The sequence below is a fragment of the Bombyx mandarina genome, chromosome 03 (assembly GCF_030267445.1).
Source record: "Bombyx mandarina strain Sakado chromosome 03, ASM3026744v2".
In the NCBI taxonomy this organism is placed as follows: domain Eukaryota; kingdom Metazoa; phylum Arthropoda; class Insecta; order Lepidoptera; family Bombycidae; genus Bombyx; species Bombyx mandarina.
This window is the reverse complement of record NC_143210.1, coordinates 7,835,883-7,855,754: the sequence shown is the minus strand read 5'-3', so window position 1 is coordinate 7,855,754 and position 19,872 is coordinate 7,835,883. Positions and strand designations below refer to the sequence as shown.

The 19,872-nt window shown below is 36.2% G+C and overlaps 2 protein-coding genes across 2 annotated transcripts; one reads left to right on the top strand and one right to left on the bottom strand.

Annotated features, from left to right (window-relative positions):
• The first annotated feature begins 110 nt into the window (after positions 1 to 110).
• Rpn11 (regulatory particle non-ATPase 11) lies at positions 111 to 3,749 on the top strand. The gene is made up of 4 exons (XM_028185706.2): positions 111 to 555; positions 681 to 885; positions 1,099 to 1,255; positions 2,960 to 3,749. The coding sequence occupies exons 2-4, from the start codon at positions 708 to 710 to the stop codon at positions 3,558 to 3,560; spliced, it is 936 nt and encodes a 311-aa protein (XP_028041507.1). The 5' UTR covers positions 111 to 555; positions 681 to 707; the 3' UTR covers positions 3,561 to 3,749.
• Positions 3,699 to 19,130, bottom strand: LOC114251455 (uncharacterized). The gene is made up of 19 exons (XM_089737121.1): positions 18,832 to 19,130; positions 18,165 to 18,280; positions 17,264 to 17,503; positions 17,021 to 17,183; positions 16,812 to 16,950; positions 16,466 to 16,678; positions 15,536 to 15,737; positions 14,855 to 15,029; positions 14,269 to 14,454; positions 13,567 to 13,726; positions 13,239 to 13,359; positions 11,830 to 11,961; positions 10,002 to 10,162; positions 9,325 to 9,425; positions 6,032 to 6,166; positions 5,455 to 5,619; positions 4,557 to 4,633; positions 4,403 to 4,486; positions 3,699 to 3,907 (listed from the first exon to the last, which is right to left on the bottom strand). Exons 1-19 carry the CDS (start codon positions 19,028 to 19,030, stop codon positions 3,719 to 3,721), a joined length of 2,958 nt encoding a protein of 985 aa, XP_089593247.1. The 5' UTR covers positions 19,031 to 19,130; the 3' UTR covers positions 3,699 to 3,718.
• Positions 19,131 to 19,872: the final 742 nt, after the last annotated feature.

Genomic DNA, 19,872 nt, shown 5'->3' with positions numbered 1-19,872 from the left:
TCTGCAAGCACGGCTCTTGCTAGGGTTCGTGTTAGCAACGTCGTCAGGTTTGAGCCCCGTGTGCCCACCTACTAGTTAAGGTTACGCTGAAATAGCCTCTCAAGGCTTATCAGCTTAGGTAAGAAAAAAAAGACATCGAATTGTACGTTAATTAATGATGACTAAGAAACGTTCGGAAATTGATAGAGGAAGTTTCGCGTTGAACCTAGAATTTTTTTAGGGTGTCTTTGTGTTTTGTATTTTCATAAATATCCTGGACCATACTGTGATATTATTTTTTTTGTTTACTTGAAGAAAAAAAACTTTTTAAACGCTTAAGCTGAGAAAATATATTTTTTCTGAATAAGATTTCTCTTTTTCAAAAGGTTCACATGATTAATGAACGGAAGTAAGACATGAGAAAGCATTTTCTGCGTGAGTTGAGTAAATGTCATTTTGTCAAACTAGTAGTCAAGTCACCCGAGGTTCATACTAAACTGATTCTTTGCATTACTGTGGTTTTTATATGTTATTTCTATTGTGAAATTTAACTAGAAGAAAAACACTTGATTAGATGTAAGTAGCTACGAGAAAAAAAATTGGAGTCCTGCACAAGTTTGGGATACCTACCCACCGCATCATTGTTTCGATTGCGCTTTCTGTGGCGATATGAGTACTGTTATGTTTTATATGTTTTGCAGTGTGAAAGTTAAGAGGTAGAAACTGAAATGGATCGTCTTCTTCGTCTTGGTGGTGGAATGGCGGGCTTATCACAGGCGCCACCTCCTACCGATGCTCCAGCAGTGGACACCGCGGAGCAAGTGTACATCTCTTCCCTAGCACTTCTTAAAATGCTGAAACATGGACGTGCTGGCGTTCCTATGGAGGTTATGGGTCTCATGCTCGGTCAGTAAAACAAGTTTTTCATGAAATTATTATGATTATAAACTTGGTAAATTAAATTAGATCTGTAACAAAATGTGAATACACATTCATTAAAATCACAAAATTCTATTTTTAGTAGTAGAAGTCGGTCTTAGTGACTAAAGTATTCAACCAAATGTACGATTTTATGTTGCCTGTATTTGTGGAAATTCTAAAGAAAATATTTTATTTCAGGAGAGTTTGTAGATGACTATACAGTTCGAGTTATTGATGTATTTGCTATGCCACAAACTGGGACTGGAGTATCTGTAGAGGCTGTTGATCCAGTCTTCCAAGCTAAGATGTTAGACATGTTGAAACAAACAGGACGACCCGAAATGGTTGTTGGATGGTTAGTGTCTTTAAAGTAAATTATACAAAATAAGAATTACAATAATATTGAAAAGAAATGTCAACATTGCACAATGACATTCAAAACAGATTATTATTTTAGTTTTTATAATACTTAATCAACTTTGTATGTCTAAGATGTTAGTTTTCTGCTAAGATATATGGCAAAATATATTGTGGTGCTAAGGTGTCTTATGAGCTTGCTCTTATAAATGAAGTACCACCACCCTACTTATCTTCTACAATGATGCAGCATTGACTTTAGGTTTAAAGGATGGGGACAATCTTTTCACCATACAATTGGGACATAGACCTCATGTCTTAAGGTGGGTGGCAGTTTTGACATGCCTACGGGCGACGGACCGTCGAGGCGATCCGCCCGGTCCTCTCGGACTGGGTGAATCGCGACCGAGGACGTCTCACCTTCCGAGCGACGCAGGTGCTCACGGGACACGGCTGTTTCGGTCGCTACCTGCACCTCGTCGCCCGGAGGGAGCAGACGCCGAAGTGCCACCATTGCAGTGGCTGCAACGAGGACACGGCGGAGCACACGCTCGCGTGCTGCCCCGCTTTCGCGGAGCAGCGCCGCGTCCTCGTTGCAAAAATAGGACCGGACTTGTCGCTTCCGACCGTCGTGGCTGCGATGCTCGGCAGCGATGAGTCCTGGCAGGCGATGCTCGACTTTTGCGAGTCCACCATCTCGCAGAAGGAGGCGGCGGAACGGGAGAGGGAGAACTCTTCCTCCCTCTCGGCGCCGTGCCGCCGCCGTCGAGCCGGGGGTCGGAGGAGGGCGTTTGTCCAGCTCCGGCCCCTATGAGGAGGCAGTCTCCTCCCGGTGATGGTCACGGGGCGACCTAAGGGGGTTGAGACTGCGCCGCACGCTACCGTCACTCTAGCGCGCTGGCACCAGGAGGACGGGACGACGCGTCGGCGGCTGCGGACTGCGATGCGGTCCGCATTTTCGTCGTCGCTGTCGTCGCCGAACATACTGTGGAAGAGCAACCCGGTCGGCGGTGTATCGCGTTCCGACCCGGCAGGCTGGTTCTGGCCCAGCGGGGTATCCCGGAACACCAGCGGCATCGCCCGGGCGGCCTGAAGGGCCGCCGTACCGCGGAGACTGACGTCGTTGGTCGTCGACTATCGCCTCGACGACCCGTCGGTCGGGCGTCCTCGGGGTGGCGCCGCGTGTCTGGTTGTAGTGTTGACCGCGGGAACCCCCCTACTCTGACCGGGTTTTGACCCCGGACGGAGATCGGACGCCGGGTGTAAGAGTGCAGGGGAGTCGTTTAGTGGGTGGGCCCTAAATTCCTTGGGCCCGCGGTCTGCTCTCAACACCTGCAGATCGTTGAGTCTCACATACCCCGCGCGCCCCCTAGGCGCGGGGACCTCGTAGGAGGTTCGGCCCTCGGCCCGAAAAAAAAAAAAAGGGTGGCAGTTTTGACATAATTACTTCTAAGCTTTTTTATTATTATTGCTTAGACGGGTGGGTGGATAAACTCACTCCGCACCTGGTGCTTAGTGGTTACTGGAGCCCATAGACATTTACAATGTAAATGTCACCATCTTGGTTTGCATACATAAACTTAAAGTAAATTATAAGAACTTTACTAATTTATGTAGAATATAGTATTCTGCCCATAGCATAGGTTTTGACACTGGATAGTTGTTACTATTGTGATGTTCATTGTTCAACATTGATTTACAGGTATCATTCACATCCTGGCTTTGGTTGTTGGTTATCTGGTGTGGATATCAACACTCAACAGTCATTTGAAGCATTATCGGAACGTGCAGTAGCTGTTGTGGTTGATCCCATCCAGTCGGTAAAGGGTAAAGTTGTGATAGACGCGTTCCGCCTTATCAACCCAAATATGATGGTACTCGGACAAGAGCCCAGACAAACCACCTCAAATCTCGGGCACCTCCAGAAACCATCTGTACAAGCTCTTATACATGGATTAAATCGTCACTACTATTCAATTAGTATAAATTATAGAAAGAACGAGTTGGAACAAAAAATGTTGTTGAATTTACATAAGAAGTCCTGGATGGATGGACTAACTTTATCTGACTACAAAGAGCATTGTTCTGTTAATGAGTCCACAGTTACCGACATGCTGGAATTAGCTAAAAACTATAATAAGGCTTTAGAAGATGAGGAGAAGATGACTCCAGAACAATTAGCCATTAAGAATGTAGGCAAACAAGATCCTAAAAGACATTTAGAGGAGAAAGTGGATGTGCTCATGGCCAACAACATAGTCCAGTGTCTAGGAGCTATGCTTGACACTTTGGTATTCAAATGATTTTTGATGTGACAGACAGTATATACAATAAGTCTTAAAATAACTAGGATGGTTATCTTTAACACGTCTCATGGTTTTCTAATGTAAAAATAACTGTACTATTTTACTGAATTGTACCTAAAACACTAAATAAAAATCTTTATTAGTGATAACATTTATTAATTAAACAATTTTTGTGCTCCTATTTCATTTTGAATTTTTATTAGTCTCTTTTTAACTGTAGGATAGTACTTTAAATTTGTGAAATCTATGTCAAACATTGGTTGTTGATTCTTTTGAGAGTTGACAATATTACGAATGATAGATTTCAATTCTTGAAATGCTTCTTCATTATCGTCCACTACGATCTGATGAGTAATAAAACATATATGCACATGTATAATATTTTCATCATTAAGTTCTGCAAGTCAAGGCATCCGCAATCAAGACACTTAAAATCAACAAAAATCATCGTCAATGGGAGAAATTGCCATTTTCGTATTGAGGACAGACATTTCAAGGCAATCAGAGCTTTGCTGATGTAATGCTGCTGTGAATCAGTCGTGAGTGCGATCGGTAACTACTTAACTTAAGGTGGAAAGTATATTCACCCATACTCTTATTATAATAAAATCATATTGTAATTAAAACAAAAAAAAACTCGATTTGTGCAGTGCCAATGCTCTTAATTAAATATAAAGAAAATAAGTAATAAGGAGGTGTCTGGGCTAAAGGTATTGAAAAAAAAGTGGGCAATCCAAAAAAAAAAAACCGGTGGATTTCGTAAGTTCTAATAGACATTATGTAAGTAAGTTCTGGATCTAGGGTATGTACATTACAAGGTTGTTGGTTTGTATACATACAGTGTCCCAGAAAAGACCTGGACATTTTCGATGGATTTCATCGTAATCATCTCTTATATTTGTTGTAAAAGATTCGCTGGGTATCTGTGAAACAAACATGTATTGTCAGGAAAACGGTTCTCCCATATACAACAAAATATCAATACGTAGTTACTTTTTCATAAAAATCCATTTGATGAATTATTGAATCTGGATTATCGATTTTGGTATCGTGTCGTTGCACCGTTTCCGCTGTAAAAATATGAGACAAAATTATTATAATATACTAGCTGACCCGGCAGACTTCGTAGTGCCTCAATCGATTAATAAAGCACCTAAACTTTTGTATAAAATAAATTTAAAACAAACAAAAGGAATCTGTCCGACGCGGGCCAAATCAAATTATAAAAAAATTTACTATTTTTATTTAATTCCGAGCATTTTCATATTTATCTTTTTAAACCTTCTCTGGACTTCCACAAGCCGTTTTCGAGTTTTAGCGAGAATAACGAACAGCAATTCATTTTTATATATATGTAGATACGCTCATAGAAGCGATTATTATTAAAATATACTCTCCGAATTTGGAATTTGGCTACCTTTTATTTACTGAAGTCTTAAAATTATTATACAGTGTGGGTAGTTTTTTTTTCTACAACTGCGGGTATTTATTTATCAGTTTACTCCGAGACGACGTGGAGCAATGTTACGCAAAACAAATTAATAGACAATACGCAAACTATACGCAACTATTTCGTAATAATCACTGCGTCAGGATCTACACTATAGCATAGTGACATGACTCCTTATGAGGACATCTGCTAAACCCTACAGCTAGTATCAAATGGTAGAAGTTCTATTGTCAAAGAGTTCAAAGGATTTTTATTAATAAATGGCAGTTTTAAATACCTACATACATACAAATGAAGTGGGAGTGAATGCTTCCGTATAACATTTTAGTACAACTATTTCAAACTAATTATATGTAGTAATTCTTCAAAAAATGATATAGAGAGCGACTACGAGATTTTCTCAAAAAAAATTACAAACTAATATACAAAAGTTAAACTCACTATAAGAAATATTTCTTGCATCACTGGATTGCATCAGGCCTGTTTCAGTCAGAAATGCAAGCCAGAGATCTTGGTCATCGAGTGATCCGCCTGATCCGAGTCGTGGAAGAGCCCGCGCAGGCCACGGTAGTCGAGTGCTAATTGAACGTATGTTTTTTGTGTTTGCTGTGACATAGAAATTAGGAAAATGTTTGTACACAACGTTTCAGATTTTTAGATTTTGACTTTAAGTAGTATCCTTATAAATTTAATAAAAATCTTACGTTACGGACGTTTTTTCCCGGTTAGGGTACCCCTCCGCATCGTCCCATAAGGAACTTCGTTCCAAAATTTGAATAGGTACTTACTAATCGTATGCCTACAGATACTTATGTGGATGTTGAAGTTCGTGTAAGGTTGACCGAAGATTTGCCAATTGAGAGATTAAAAAAGAATATGTATCGACAATCGAATCAACCTGGCTTTTTTGTAATGTAGCCAATTACTACAATACTAATTGCTACACAAATGTAATCTAAGTATTTCTATTCTTAGCTGAATGAGTGTTTCATAACTTCGTTTCTCCAAAGCGTTTTACCTTCCTTTTCAGTCTGAGGTTCGATCAGCATTCCACTAGGGTCAACATAATTTTTGTTTTGTCCATTGTTGTTATCTTGTGAAATGAATGTTACCGATTTCGAGGATTTCGAACCGTCGGGAACGACTGACAACCCTAAAATACACGTTTTTAATGAAAAAAGTGAGATCTTAATCGTAACTCATTTTAAAAATATTAGATTCTTTCGTTGGGTTCCGTTCAATTTCCGGTAGGTGTTTTCATTTTTACCCCCCGCCCCGTGGCCGTTGCAAGAATTTTGCTTTGTTTATTCTAAGTTAATTTGGACGTTGACTGATGATAATTTTATTAAAACCAATAATCTTAAATGTAGAAAATAATTACAACAAAGAATTTTATGTTTCGAAGAGATGAATGCATTAAATAATCTGTATCAGTTTGAAAGTGGAGTGTAATTATAATTTTTTTTTTTTTTTTTAATTTTGACTCGCACGGTTTGTGCATTTGCCACTACTAGTGTGGAAAAGGTAGGGAAACCAGTTTTATTTAGGAATCAATTGGAAGGTTCGAAATTTGGAAAGGATATGTACGTAATAGGATAATAATATATAATAATGCCTAAGAGTTCATAATATATAGTGATTGGGTATAAATAAAAAGAATATTATATTTTAAAACTGTTTACATTTTAATATTATTACTAAATAAAAAATTTGATATCAAGTTATACAAATCAGAATTTATAGTACTTAATAATGTAGGGATTGATGTGGGAAGAGGAACCCGGAGGTTTATCAGGGAATTTATGAATGAGGAACAGTCACGTAGGAGGCATCCAAAGAAAATGTGATTCAAGTCCTCCTCACCAACGCCACAAGCACACAAACTGTTGTTAATGACACCGAGTTTAGCAAGGTGAGAAGCAGTACAAACATGTCCCAATCGCATTCTTATAATACAGGAAATTGCAAGCTTACATAGACTAATTTTACAGAACCACATTTTTAGAGGAATTCGTTGCTGTATATTTTTATAATAACGGCCTTTATGGCAGCTAGAGCTATTCCAAATACTTTCCCAAGACCTCAGTAAATGGTCTTTAGGAGTGGAAAGAAGGTCAGACACAACATTTTTGTAAGGTGACATATCACCACTATTTATCGCATCTCTCGCAAATTTATCAGCTATTTCATTCCCAAGTATTTTGTGATGGCCAGGTATCCACACAAAAAGAACATCATAACCTTTGAGCTTACAATTTAGAAGTAGCTGTCGACAGTCCATTATATAAACACAGGTTAAACAAGATTTGAAAGGAAATTTCTGCAAAGCTTGTAGAGCACTTTTCGAGTCTGTGAAGATGATGGATTTGTTAAGTTTCGCAAGTAGAATATATTCTAGAGATTTTAGAATACCAAAACATTCTCCAGAAAACACTGTGTAATTATTTTAAAGAGTTAAAACTTCTTGGTAGAAATTAAGAAATGAAGTCTTATCTCTTTTCTGCAAAACGAGTGTTAGCATAGAGTGTCGACTGACAGTTGTGAATTTTACGTCATTGTTCAAAACAGTTTGCTTATCTCTCCACATGAAACGAAGACCCATAAAAGTTCCATAGTTATCAACAGATAGATGTTTTCGTTGATCGGCTGATTTTGTTTGATTTGTAAAAAATACTCATCTAAGTTTTAAATTGTTATTTTAAATTGATTTTATATAGTAATAACTTACGCAAACTTTTAATGTAAGGATTAGGCGACATTTTAAAATAAATACCGGTAAAATGGGGCGATTAGGGATTGACAGGCGAATCGGGAAAAAACCGGGAAAATCTTTCGACGCTCAATATAAGTTTTATATTCGTTGCAAAATCTTCCATTTTTTGTAGTTTAATAGTAGAATGTTCAAGGTTCACAAAACAACTCTGAATATGCATGATAATAGCTGCTAACTTATAAAAAATCGCGTTTCAAATTAACTTCCTGTGGTGGTCATTAATTTAGTGCTAGAAACTTTGCTCTCTTTTATTTATTTGATAATAATAGAAGACGACTATGATTTATAAACGTTATTTAGTGTTTGAACCAGCATATATATTAAAGGTAAGTCTCAGTTGTTATTGGTTTTAATGTATTTGATTAAATAAAAATACATGTAAAAATCTGTTGTTTTTGGGGATATTGGGGACGTCTTAGGTACAAATAACAACGAAAAAGGGGTCAATCGGGATGAGAATACGTGAAATGGAAACGACCTAAGTATAAATAGGTACAGGTTTGTAGGGTTGTCTATGTAGTTATAACAATATTTTTTAAATTTGTTGGTAAAAATCTGGTTTATTCGAAGCGAAATTGGGAATAAGTCTTTATTTGAAATAGATAAGCAATTTAATATAAGTAAGTCGATTTTGCAGAGACATGTAACAAGATCAATGAAATCTCAAGGTGGACAAAAATGTCTAAGTAATACATAATAAAATATTTAATATTTGTTCAGAGTTCATCTGATTAATCCATGGAATAACCGACACACCTAATCTCTTAACCCAGATAGAAATATCAGCACTGTCGATTGCACCTATAATTGAGATGATGTCTGCCATGTACTTTTGTCAGTTTTTCAATTTTTTTTATTGATGATCACTTTGTTGTTGCAACTAAATAAATAAATAAATTAAAACTATATATAAAAATAAAAGTAGTGCCAACCCTAGGAAATTTCTCATTTCATCCCAATTAACCGCAATTTTCGGGTAAATAGGGATTACACCTATTTTTGCATTTTTTGCTTAAACTGGAATGCTAGTTGCATAATTTTAAATTAGACAACAAAGATGCCCCCAAGACTCAATCATTTTGATCCTGATATAGCATTATATACATCAACAACTACCTTAAAATTGCTCATAAAGTTGGAATTTGTCCCTAATCGCCCCATTTTACGGTATTAATTTTTGTTGTAGTACCTAGTCATAAAATACAATATTTCTGCGAATTCATAATGATTGTGCAGATTTATTTGTAGAGGTAAATAGTTTGGTTAATTACGGATGAACTTGAGGTGACCATATTACTGTTTTTTCGAAGACATTTTTACTTGAGCTCTTCAAGTAATGCATAATTTTTAGGTACCGGTGTTTTTTTTAAAACTAAATCTACTCAAACTTGTAGTAGCATGTTCATTGGTATCACAAATCTTAGTAGGGCTGAAGTTTAATGTGACGAGATAAGATTATTTATTTCCTGAATTTTTTATCGAAATCAGGCGTTTCGGAGCATCACATGCATCTACTTTTTTAATATAAACATAGATACCTTTCCAAGTAGACGATGCATATCTACTAAAATCCACACTCTTCGGGCGGTAAATACTTGGTTGTTTGTCGTTTTTAGGTTTTGTTGGTTTAATTTCAGTTCTAAAATAAATGTTTTATGAATATTTGCTACTACTTCCGGTATCGAATTTATTAGGACGATTTTAGTATAGAATTAGTTCGATGCGAATACAATACAATAGTACTACAGTGATTTCTTATTTGCATTTCAACAAACTTCGATTAAAATATGATAACGTAATATTTTTTCCCCTACCTATCCGCTGGTAACCTAGTGATTTGTTGGATCTACTACTGGATCGGAATCATAACCCTCTGAGAAAATCCCGACGAGAAACTCGGTGGTTTTTCTATGGGCTACGTTGCACGTCGAACTCTTAGACTCTCGACGCGAACGGTGACCGGTGCTTGGAGAGACTAGAAGTACCGAGAGTGAATCCTGAGGTTCCGATAAGACATGCTTAGAACGACGGTGGCTTTGCGTTGCTCCGTCGTCTGGGTCGGTTATGTAATTCGAGGCGGCCACGATAAGAGGGATATGGTGTGGCGACCCTTTTGCGAAGAAATAATAAAGTGTTAATGCTTTGCGAATTATAAGTGGTTAAGTTAATCCAACCAAACATTTCTATGAATAGTTTAAAATAACCAAACACAAACTTTTTAATTTGGCTCCGTTCTTGATAGGAACTGTGTTCGTTTTCAAAACTAAAATACTCATCGGTTCCCTGCGATTCTTTATATAAAGAATAGAGACTTTCGTTTATTTGGCTTGGTTTTTCTTGGGCTGGTTTACACGATTCCTCTGACGATGTACCACTCTGTTTACAGTAATTGTTTTTTTTAAATAGTAGTAAATACAAATTTTACAGATTCCATATCTACTTTGATGCATAAAAGGAATAAATACCAATCTCACATACCTGGTCTACTTTGATGCATACAAGGAGTAAATGGTATTTTATTTCTATGTATGTATTAATTTTATAATTTAATTAATTTAATAAATTTTTGGAAAAATTTGTTATGAGGAAAGTTTACATTTCAAATTCAAATTCAAATTCAAAATCATTTATTTCAACTTAGATGTCAGTATGACACACTTGTTGAATGTCAAAATACAAATAACAATGTTAACTCTACCACCGGTTCCAAAAAAAGCCACAGTCCTGAGAAGAACCGGCGAAACAAACTCAGCGGGCTTTTTTTTCTTTTTGTTTTTTCTCAAATATATTCTTTTTTTTAAATAAATAGAAATATTCACAATAAAAGAAAAAACAAGTCTAAAAAAATAATAATAATAATGAAAAATGAAAAGGCCAGGAGCGAGCGCCTCATTCCCACGTAGTGCCATCTAGTAAATAATCCTTAACTTTATAATATGCCTTGTTGCACAAACGTTCCTTAACAGTTTTCTTAAATCTATGAACAGGTAGTAGTTGAACGTTTAGTGGGATCTTGTTGAAAAGCTGTACACCCAGCCCCCTAAAAGAGTTGCTTATTTTCTTAATTCGAGCCGCCGGCAACGCAAGCCTATGTTTGTTCCTAGTGTTCACATTGTGCAAATCGCAGACTCTGGGGAATTCTTCAATGTTTTTACGCACGTACAATAAATTTTCAAAAATGTATTGGGACGCTAAAGTTAGAATTTTGATTTCCTTAAACTTGTCCCTCAAGGATTCCCTCGGGTGCATATTATAAATAGCACGAATAGCCCTCTTCTGCAGGATGAAAATCGTTTCGACATCGGCAGCATTGCCCCATAGCAAAATGCCATAGGACATAACACTATGAAAATAACTAAAATAAACCAAGCGTGCCGTATCTTCATTAATATACATTCGTATTTTTTTTACCGCAAACGCTGCAGAACTAAGCCTACTCGCTAACTTGCATATGTGAGGACCCCACTGCAGCTTTGTCCACTTAGGTGCATGGTGAAGTTTTAAAATTCCCGGCTGTCAAAGTTTGTAACTGTCCCTTTATGATTGCTCAAGGTGCTTATTTATATTATAACACACGAGACTCAGTTTTATTTCAAACTTTAAAATTTTATGACGTTTAAAAAATAAATTGTTACGATTTAAATAGCAAAGCAATTAATGATTTAAAAAGCGAAGCATACAGTTAATAATAAATTATTTGGGCCTTAATAAATGAACTTGAAAAAAATCAGACACTTTGATCCAGTATAGATCGTTCAGACTACTCATTCGGTAATAATGAAACTGTGCTTCTTTAGCCAGGTGAAAATATATAAACACACATACAGTATATGAAGCTAACATATTTGCATGACTTAGACTATATTTTAGAAACGTTAAATATTTCTAAAAATAATAAGCCCGTGATTAAATCACATAAGCGTTTTAATTGCGTTTGCGGACTGAAAAAAACCATATTCGAATATTTTTTACTTTTTTCACTATCACTATAGTACCTAATAGATAACATGTTATTAATTATGTTATTAAAAAAAAATACGAACACACGACATTAGCGTAAACGTATTGATTCCATTTGCATAGTTTCGCACGGCTTTCCTCACTTCGCTGTCCATCATTAACGAGCACTCGGATTCTATTATGAACTCGCTGTGTTCTTTCCCTTCTGGTAGGCACTAAAATCGTAAAATTCTATAGACTATTTTTTTCAAGTTTTTGATTCACCTATCCAATAACTCACGTGTAGTAGTCGCGACTTTTAAGCTTCTTGAATAAACGGTTACAGGCCAACCGAAAAGGACTAGCACAGTCCTATGGCTATCTTTCTCAAGGAGCGTTGATGTCAGATATTTATACAGCGTTTTATAACATCGTGTAATAAAAATCAAACCCGCAAAATTATAATTTGCGTAATCACTGGTGGTAGGACCTCTTGGGAGTCCGCACGGGCAGGTACCACCATCCTGCCTATTTCCGCCGTGAAGCAGTAATGCGTTTCGGTTCGAAGGGTGGGGTAGCCGTTGTAACTATACTGAGATCTTAGAACTTATATCTCGAGGTGGGTGGCGCATTTACGTTGTAGATGTCGATGGGCTCCAGTAACCACTTAACACCAGGTGGGCTGTGAGCTCGTCCATCCATCTAAGCAATAAAAAAAAAAAAAGATAGGCGACCGGTCGTAAAATTATAAGTCAGTTCAAATTATCACAGTGATACGTGGTGTGTTTACCTTATAAGTGGGTGAAGACAAGTAGGTATGTAACATATCTTAACAAAATAAAGCGCTAAAAATTTATAGACAAGAATACATCCCCTATTAATTTATTGCATATCTGAATGAACAAGCTCATGGTCACTCATCTTAAGATATGAGGTCTAAATCTCAATTTGCATAACGGCTGATCAACTCTTCAATGACTGATTTTCGGCAAAAAATAAGAAGATGCAGGGACGTTTCTTTGTGAGCTTACAATACATCCTACGGTCATTAAAAGGCAATTGCGATTTCAGGACGCTCGTACAATACTAAAAGAACGCTAATTATCATTCGCCGATGTATCCTTAGTCGTATTTTACGAAACCTACGAGAAATGGCGGTGGTGTTATTTTTAACACTAGAGAAAGAGAGAGAGAGAGAGATAGAGTGTATTCTTTATTGTACACCCAAATACAAACAGTGCGATACATTAAATACAAAAAAGTACAACTGGCGGTCTTAACTGGCGGCGCTAAGAGCGATCTCTTCCAGACAACCATCAGGTGGACAAGAATCATTTGGAAACGAACTACGCGTGGTGTACCAATCCAGTGAAACTACACTACGGTATGATGTCACAAATGCCCGGGGGGCGCACATAACCGCTGCCCGCAGATTATGTCTCTGTTAGATTATTCACTGAGTCACTACAGTGCAGTGCATTTCACCTAACATACAGTACTGCTTTATACAAACCATAATAATTTCATTCAGTATTCCGGTTATAATTATGCGTCCAGAAAGCAATACTTGCAGCGTCGATCGTTCCAAGTGATTCATCATGGAAGCTCGGTCTTTTTGGGCTGCGTCACGTGACCTTAAATGTATGAAGTTTTGGATGTTTTTGATGTTAGAAGTGTATAAACTGTATGAATTTACAACGGTAAATAGATGTTTAAATTTCTGTAATTTTATTTATTGTAATGTATCACATTATAAATTGAATCACCTATCAAGAAAGTTGTTTAGTTTAATAAATTATAAAACTTTATTAAAATTAATTTTTTTTTTCTATGTTGCTTACGCTTTTCTCTCGAGTTGTCTCTTAGCCAAAGTCGCTTTGTCTCTGTAAGAAGCCAGAATTAAATACGGTCGCAGTCCGCGTAACTTCAGCATCAAAGCACCAAGTAAATCCATGGCTACAATTTTCACTTTACCGTCCTTCACAAAAGCCTCCTCACGACCTAGATGAAGAATGCGTTTTTTATTTTATTAAAACTACTTCCTACTCATTTATTGGCTTCTTTATTTTTATTTCGTTATTTGTACATCCAAGATGTGCTGTAATAGTTTGCGGAAACGATTATTCTTGGAATATATTTGTGTCCTTGCCGAATAATTGCAGATCTCCAATATGTTTTTTCTATGTATTTTGTACTGTAACACCGCCTGCCTTCAAGCAAGACAATGTCGTTGACAAAAAACATTAGTTTGAGGGCTTTCAGTGTGAATTATTTTTATTATAACAAGTTTGAATTTCATTCGACTTTGAAAAATACGATTAAGCAAAATAGTAAACAAGAGTCAAAGAGATTGCAGATAAATTAGACTAATGGCTCGTGCGATGGTGAGGGCGAGACGTAAGAAAGCCGAAATGCAAATTTTTATGCTCGTGACGTGAAATGTTCAAGTAGTGTTTGTCATGTAGTATGTGCGTTAACGAAGTTGTATACTATACCTACTGTACTGTGATCTACTATAATAAATGTAATTTAAATGGGATTACTTAGCCCATATGAATCGCCGTCTCGTTCACCGTATGTCAAAAATTCACCGGCCAGCAGCATGTCGTCAAATTTGTCCCTTGAAATTTCAATGAAATTGACGGAATGATGGTTAAACGCTGTTGTATGTTGTTTGCCAATTTCTATGTTTGAAGGAAATTCTTTGGAAAGACGTCGCATAAATGATCCTGTGAATTTAAAATATGAGACTGATCCAAACACCAATACTGTCCGTCTAATTTCGTGACGAGCACACTGAAGTAAACGAATTAAATGGTTTTCCGAATTCGTACAGTTGTCATTTTTATTAGTTTTATTCTATTCAAAATTAACGTTATTATTGAGGCCTATAACTTAATGGATCAAGTATTTAGCTGGCGTTTGTTAGATATTTTACGAGTTTGAAAATTTATTTGACTATTCAAAAAAAATATTATAACAGAATGGAACCCATTCACTATCTGCCCGAAGCGCTAGAGAAGCGGTAGCCACTACTTTTGTCATTGGCCTTGTCAGCAGATTGTTTGAGCGGCGGTGCTCCTTCTGTCGAGAGACATTATTGTTTGTGATGCAACAGGACAGTCTTACCTTTACCAACAGCTTCGTATCCCACTAGAACTACAATAGGTACATCTGTGGTATCTGCAAAGGGTACAAAAGGAGACACACGAGCTCTTGATAACTGTTCGATGTACAACAAACGAAGAAGACGCCTCAGAGCAAATGTGGTTACGTCAGGGGTCATTTCCATTTTTAGAGTTCGCTGGTAAATATTTAATTAAAAGTGGGATTAGTGATATGAGCGTTGAGTAATATGAATATAATTATGAAAGTGAATTTAAGCAATTTTTTTATTGCTTAAATGGGTGGACGAGCTCACAATCCACCTGGGGTTACCGGAGCCCATAGAAATCTACAACGTAAATGCGCCAACCATCTTTGGATATAAGTTCTAAGGTCTTAGTATAGTTACAACGGCTGCCTCACCCTTCAAACCGTAACGCATTACTGCTTCACGGCAGAAATAGTCGGGGTGGTGGTACCCTACCCGTGCGGACTCACAAGAGGTCCTACCACCAGTAAAAAGCGGAAAAGAGAATACACAATTTTTATCTACTATTATTGTTTGTCAAGTATGAATTCCATTAGACTACATTTAACTACAAAGAAGAGAAATTTCTATCGTTGCTTTGTTATTTCCGATACAAGTAACAAGCAGCATTCAATTGTGTTTGTGCTGAGAATAAAATAAATAGTCAACAAAGAAACCTGTTCAATTGGATCCAGCTCCTCAGCATCCAAGCTCATTAAGGCTGGAAATGTATTGACTGTAACATCTTTATACCCGGGAGATGAACAAACTGGGTTGGCACGTAGATCCAATACTATTAATCGCCGCAACTGCCGCATGTACACGGCTAGTTCTAATAGCATGCTAAGGCGATTGTTTCGGACGTGCAGCTCTCGAAGCCTAGTAGTATATGTAAAGTAGATAATAGAGTTTGTTATTTTAATGTTGTAAGATGCATTTGAATATTCTATCATCACGAAAGTAGTATTGCTGAGGCTGAGCAAAATTTTGTTCTAATAGCTCTAGTTCATTTATTATGCATAATACTGTTTCATCATTCTGTATTTATATAGTTTATATATATTAAATTTCAAATTGTGGCCATATTGTTTCGATCTTTTATTTTATATTTTCAAACGGAAACCTAGAACTCTGTTGGCATTTCAGAGCTCTCTATTATAGTACAATTAAATTACAGAGAGTGTGAGTAGATCAAATAAATACGTGAATATCAATTGTCGGGCAACTCGCATGGATGCACGGCGAGGATTTAGTGATTGTATTAAATTGTTGAATTCACAGTGAAATTAAAATCAAATGACGAACTTTATTTAACATTAGGAAAGGCGATTCAGAAATTTAACCAATCTAAGAAAATCTAATACATTAAGTTTATTAAACAGTTTAGTTTTATACAAAAGTAAACTTGTGTACAGGGAATATTTTCATCACGATTAAAGTAATTCGGTTGCATTTGATATTATTACAGCAATCAGGAGGAAAATTACACAAATGTAGGAAAATAGAAAGCTACTAATAGCTGCGAATGGAATATGAAAATATAGGAGAAATAAGTCGTAGGTGTTACAAATCCGTAATTTTTTTTCTAATGTTGTTTTTCTAATTACCTAGAGCATGCCGTGAACATTTTCATTGAACTTAGACTATTTTCATTCAGGTTAAGGTATTCAAGGTCCAAAAGGGTCCACAGTCCCGAGCGTGGTCCTAACTCGAAACTTGATATGTTATTGTATGAGACATCCAACCAAAGGAGATTGAGATTATTCAAATTTTCAAGCCGCTGTATATGATTGAAGGAAAGATCTAAGCGTCGCAAGCATCTGAAATATACCTTTGAAATTAATTTGGAAGTTAGCAGTGCTAAAATTAATTAAAACAATGGCTGTTTTCCAAGAACCTTCGTGTTATGTTAGCTTTCAAAATACATTGCTACCGTGGAAGTGATTAAGGTACCTTAAGTTTTGCAGACCGCTAATACTCTTGATATTATTATGAGATAGGTCCAGTATTGTTATAGACCAGAAGGCGCTCAAATCATTGATTTTTTTAACTGAATTAAATTTATAATGTACTTCCGTTAAGAACCACTGTGCTGTAAAAATAATAACAGTCATAAAACAGGAAGCGATAACATTCGTTTTTGATAGATAGATAATATTTACGAGCGTCATATTCCAAGACTGTGCTTAGCCTGTTAAAGGATACGGAGAGGTATTGAAGGTATGGCAAGTGAGATAAGACATTCAGTCCCACTAAATAGTTTGAAGAGAGATCAAGATACACCAAATACTTATAATGCTCCAGCACTTCGATATTGACGAGATGCTAAAAAGAAAGCAAACGTCAAATATTTAAAAAAATATATTAAAATAAGGATTTTGTAAGGAATGCGGAGCAGTGATAACCTTCGAGGAGAGATCCAATTTTATATAAACGAAGTCTCCCAATATAGGAATTCGTTTCAAATATGTGAGTCTCGGGGCGATTGCGTCCCGCGTGAGTACACCGCCGACAATCTCTGGTTCTTCGTCGTCACTGTGTACATGTACCACCGGTGAATACACATCGGCGTATAGCTCCGGAAACGTGTAAAAACATCCCCACAGCTGATCTTCATTCATCAACTGAGTGACGTTAATCGGAAACTGGAAATCAAAGGTGCTGTTAATATTGATTGGTATGAAAATTTCTTAAAGAAAATTTCATTTATCAAAAAATTTGGATTGTAGAAAATGTTTTAGAAATACTAGCTATGGAAAACCTTTTTAGTTATGAAATCTGCCTACTCAAAGGAAATTTCTTACTCAAAGGAGGCGGTTGACCGACGGTCACTCTTCACTCTATAATTTTTAGGGAAAAATATTTTTAAAAAGATATTATATTTACTCGGTGACAAAATATATTACGGTAGCATAAAGTTAAGCTTGAAGTAAATAATAGTATTACCATAAAATAATGCAATAGTCAGCGCATTTGTACGCGACAGTATATCTTCAAGCCAATTAAATGCAATTTATGGTCTAAAGTACATATTATTATGAACGTAAAATTAGATGTTTAATAGTATTAAAATTAATTCATTTATGTTCCACGCCTTTGTCTAGTAAGACAATTGCAAGCAATAAAAATATAACAGAGCAATTTAAGACTCCTATTTTAACGCCGAAATTAGAATTTAATAAAATAACGTATAATATATACATAGTTGTATTTACTGATAAAAGAAACTAGTGAATCGGATAATCTTCTCAATAATCGATACTTTATTGTGATATAGAAGGCATTTGATGCGGAAAATGGGCTTACTTGTTCCTCGAACAAATCCTCTTCACTTTTGTTACGTAGTTCCGAGGGAACAAACAAATGTGTCGAATATTTTTTTGCTGGCAAACCAATGCTTCGACGTCTCAATATGTTTTGACCTGAAATTTGATCTCATTTTGCTCGTAGATGCATAGAGTTATAGTAAGCCGTTTGTGGGTTAGCACATTTTTTGATAATAAGTTAGTTAAATAGTTAGATCGTTTCTGATATCACCGTAAAGCAAATGCTCGTATTTATGAAAAAATTGGCAAAAATGTATTGAAATCAATTTTATCGGGTGTGGACACGCTCTCCAATATTAAATATTGAATCTGAGCTTTTACCTCTATTATAATTTTCGATGCTGACATTGATTATTATTATTACTGATTAGTGCAATCTTAAACTACTGCAACAGTTGCTTATCCCTCAGTTTTAGCTAGACATAGACATAATTAAAACTACTTTTACTGGTCGCGGGCGACTAAGGCGACCCCGTGAATACGAAAACTGTAAAGTATTCTTAACTTCGGAAATAACGTCACTAAAGACGCGAGATTAATGCGTTAATAATATTTTTTTATTTGTTACTAAATATAATAGTTTCCTGTCAGCAACACAATACAATTATCCTTGTTTACTTCTTTAAAAATTATAACATACGTTTTACCTGATGCAATGATGTCTAACGGCTGCATTGAGAGATAATTTATTTTCGAAACCTCTGCCCATGTTCTTAGCAAACTGCCCACACGAAGTCCACTGGCCCTCGTACGCTTTCGTTCTTTAAGTGTTTCCGATTCTATACTTTCAGTGTCTATACTTGTTTTTTTTATATCCAACACAATATTGGGATGTCTACTAGTCATGTTAAATTATTAAATTATTTCAAGGTTGTTGTTTTTATCGCGACATAAAACGACGTTCGTATTATGTACGAATATGCCAAAATCTAACATTTTGTATTTATTGATTTAATTTTAAAAAGAGGCTCAATACCTTTACAAAGACATCGAGAATATTATCTTTAGTTTTATTTTATTAGTTTTATTTATTATCATTTCAAGCAGATGAGTCAAGTCGCTACTTAGTGTAAAAATGTGGTTCAAAAACTGATTTTAAACAAAAAAAGTTGTCGAAATACGATTTCACGAGCATACTTCCGGATATCGCTGGCGGCTGGTTAACAGTAAAGGTGTTTTAATTGTGTTTTAAAATCAAAGCTGTGTCTGAAAAGCTCTTCCGAAAGAACTATGAGGTAACGAACTCTAGCTTTTGTTTTGCAGTTTCTTTTGAGGTTATGAAAACTACTCGCCGGTTTTGTAAAACACAGTACATTTGGGCTTTTAAATAGGTCTGGAAAGCTTTTAGACTCTAAATAATTGCAGTGGAATGTCGTTGTTTGCTTACAGCCCATATCTTTTTGTTTTTTTGTTGCATTTAGGTAGAAATATAAGTGACTACCTTAATTATTTTATAGTTTAATATCTTTTATTATGACAAATATATGTACTTCCTATTTACTAATGTTGTTATGACCCACTAAGGTTCTCGGTGGATCGAGATCCCGATCCGGTTGTGGGATCATCGAAGCATTACTCTTGTTAGGGTTAGTGTTAGCAAGTACTCCTAGGCTGAGCCCCGTGAGCTCATTGGAATGGCGTCTTAAGCTATCAAGGCTTAGGAAAAAATCTTTTTTTATATCTTTTGC

Coding starts and splice junctions, on each gene's coding strand:
- Rpn11 (XM_028185706.2), top strand. CDS start 708: ATGGATCGTCTTCTTCGTCTTGGTGGTGGAATGGCGGGCTTATCACAG. Junction 886..1,098: donor GGTTATGGGTCTCATGCTCG/GTCAGTAAAACA, acceptor ATTTTATTTCAG/GAGAGTTTGTAGATGACTAT. Junction 1,256..2,959: donor CCCGAAATGGTTGTTGGATG/GTTAGTGTCTTT, acceptor ATTGATTTACAG/GTATCATTCACATCCTGGCT.
- LOC114251455 (XM_089737121.1), bottom strand. CDS start 19,030: ATGACTAGTAGACATCCCAATATTGTGTTGGATATAAAAAAAACAAGT. Junction 18,281..18,831: donor GTTAGACATCATTGCATCAG/GTAAAACGTATG, acceptor ATCAAATTTCAG/GTCAAAACATATTGAGACGT. Junction 15,738..16,465: donor ATGTTCACGGCATGCTCTAG/GTAATTAGAAAA, acceptor ATATACTACTAG/GCTTCGAGAGCTGCACGTCC.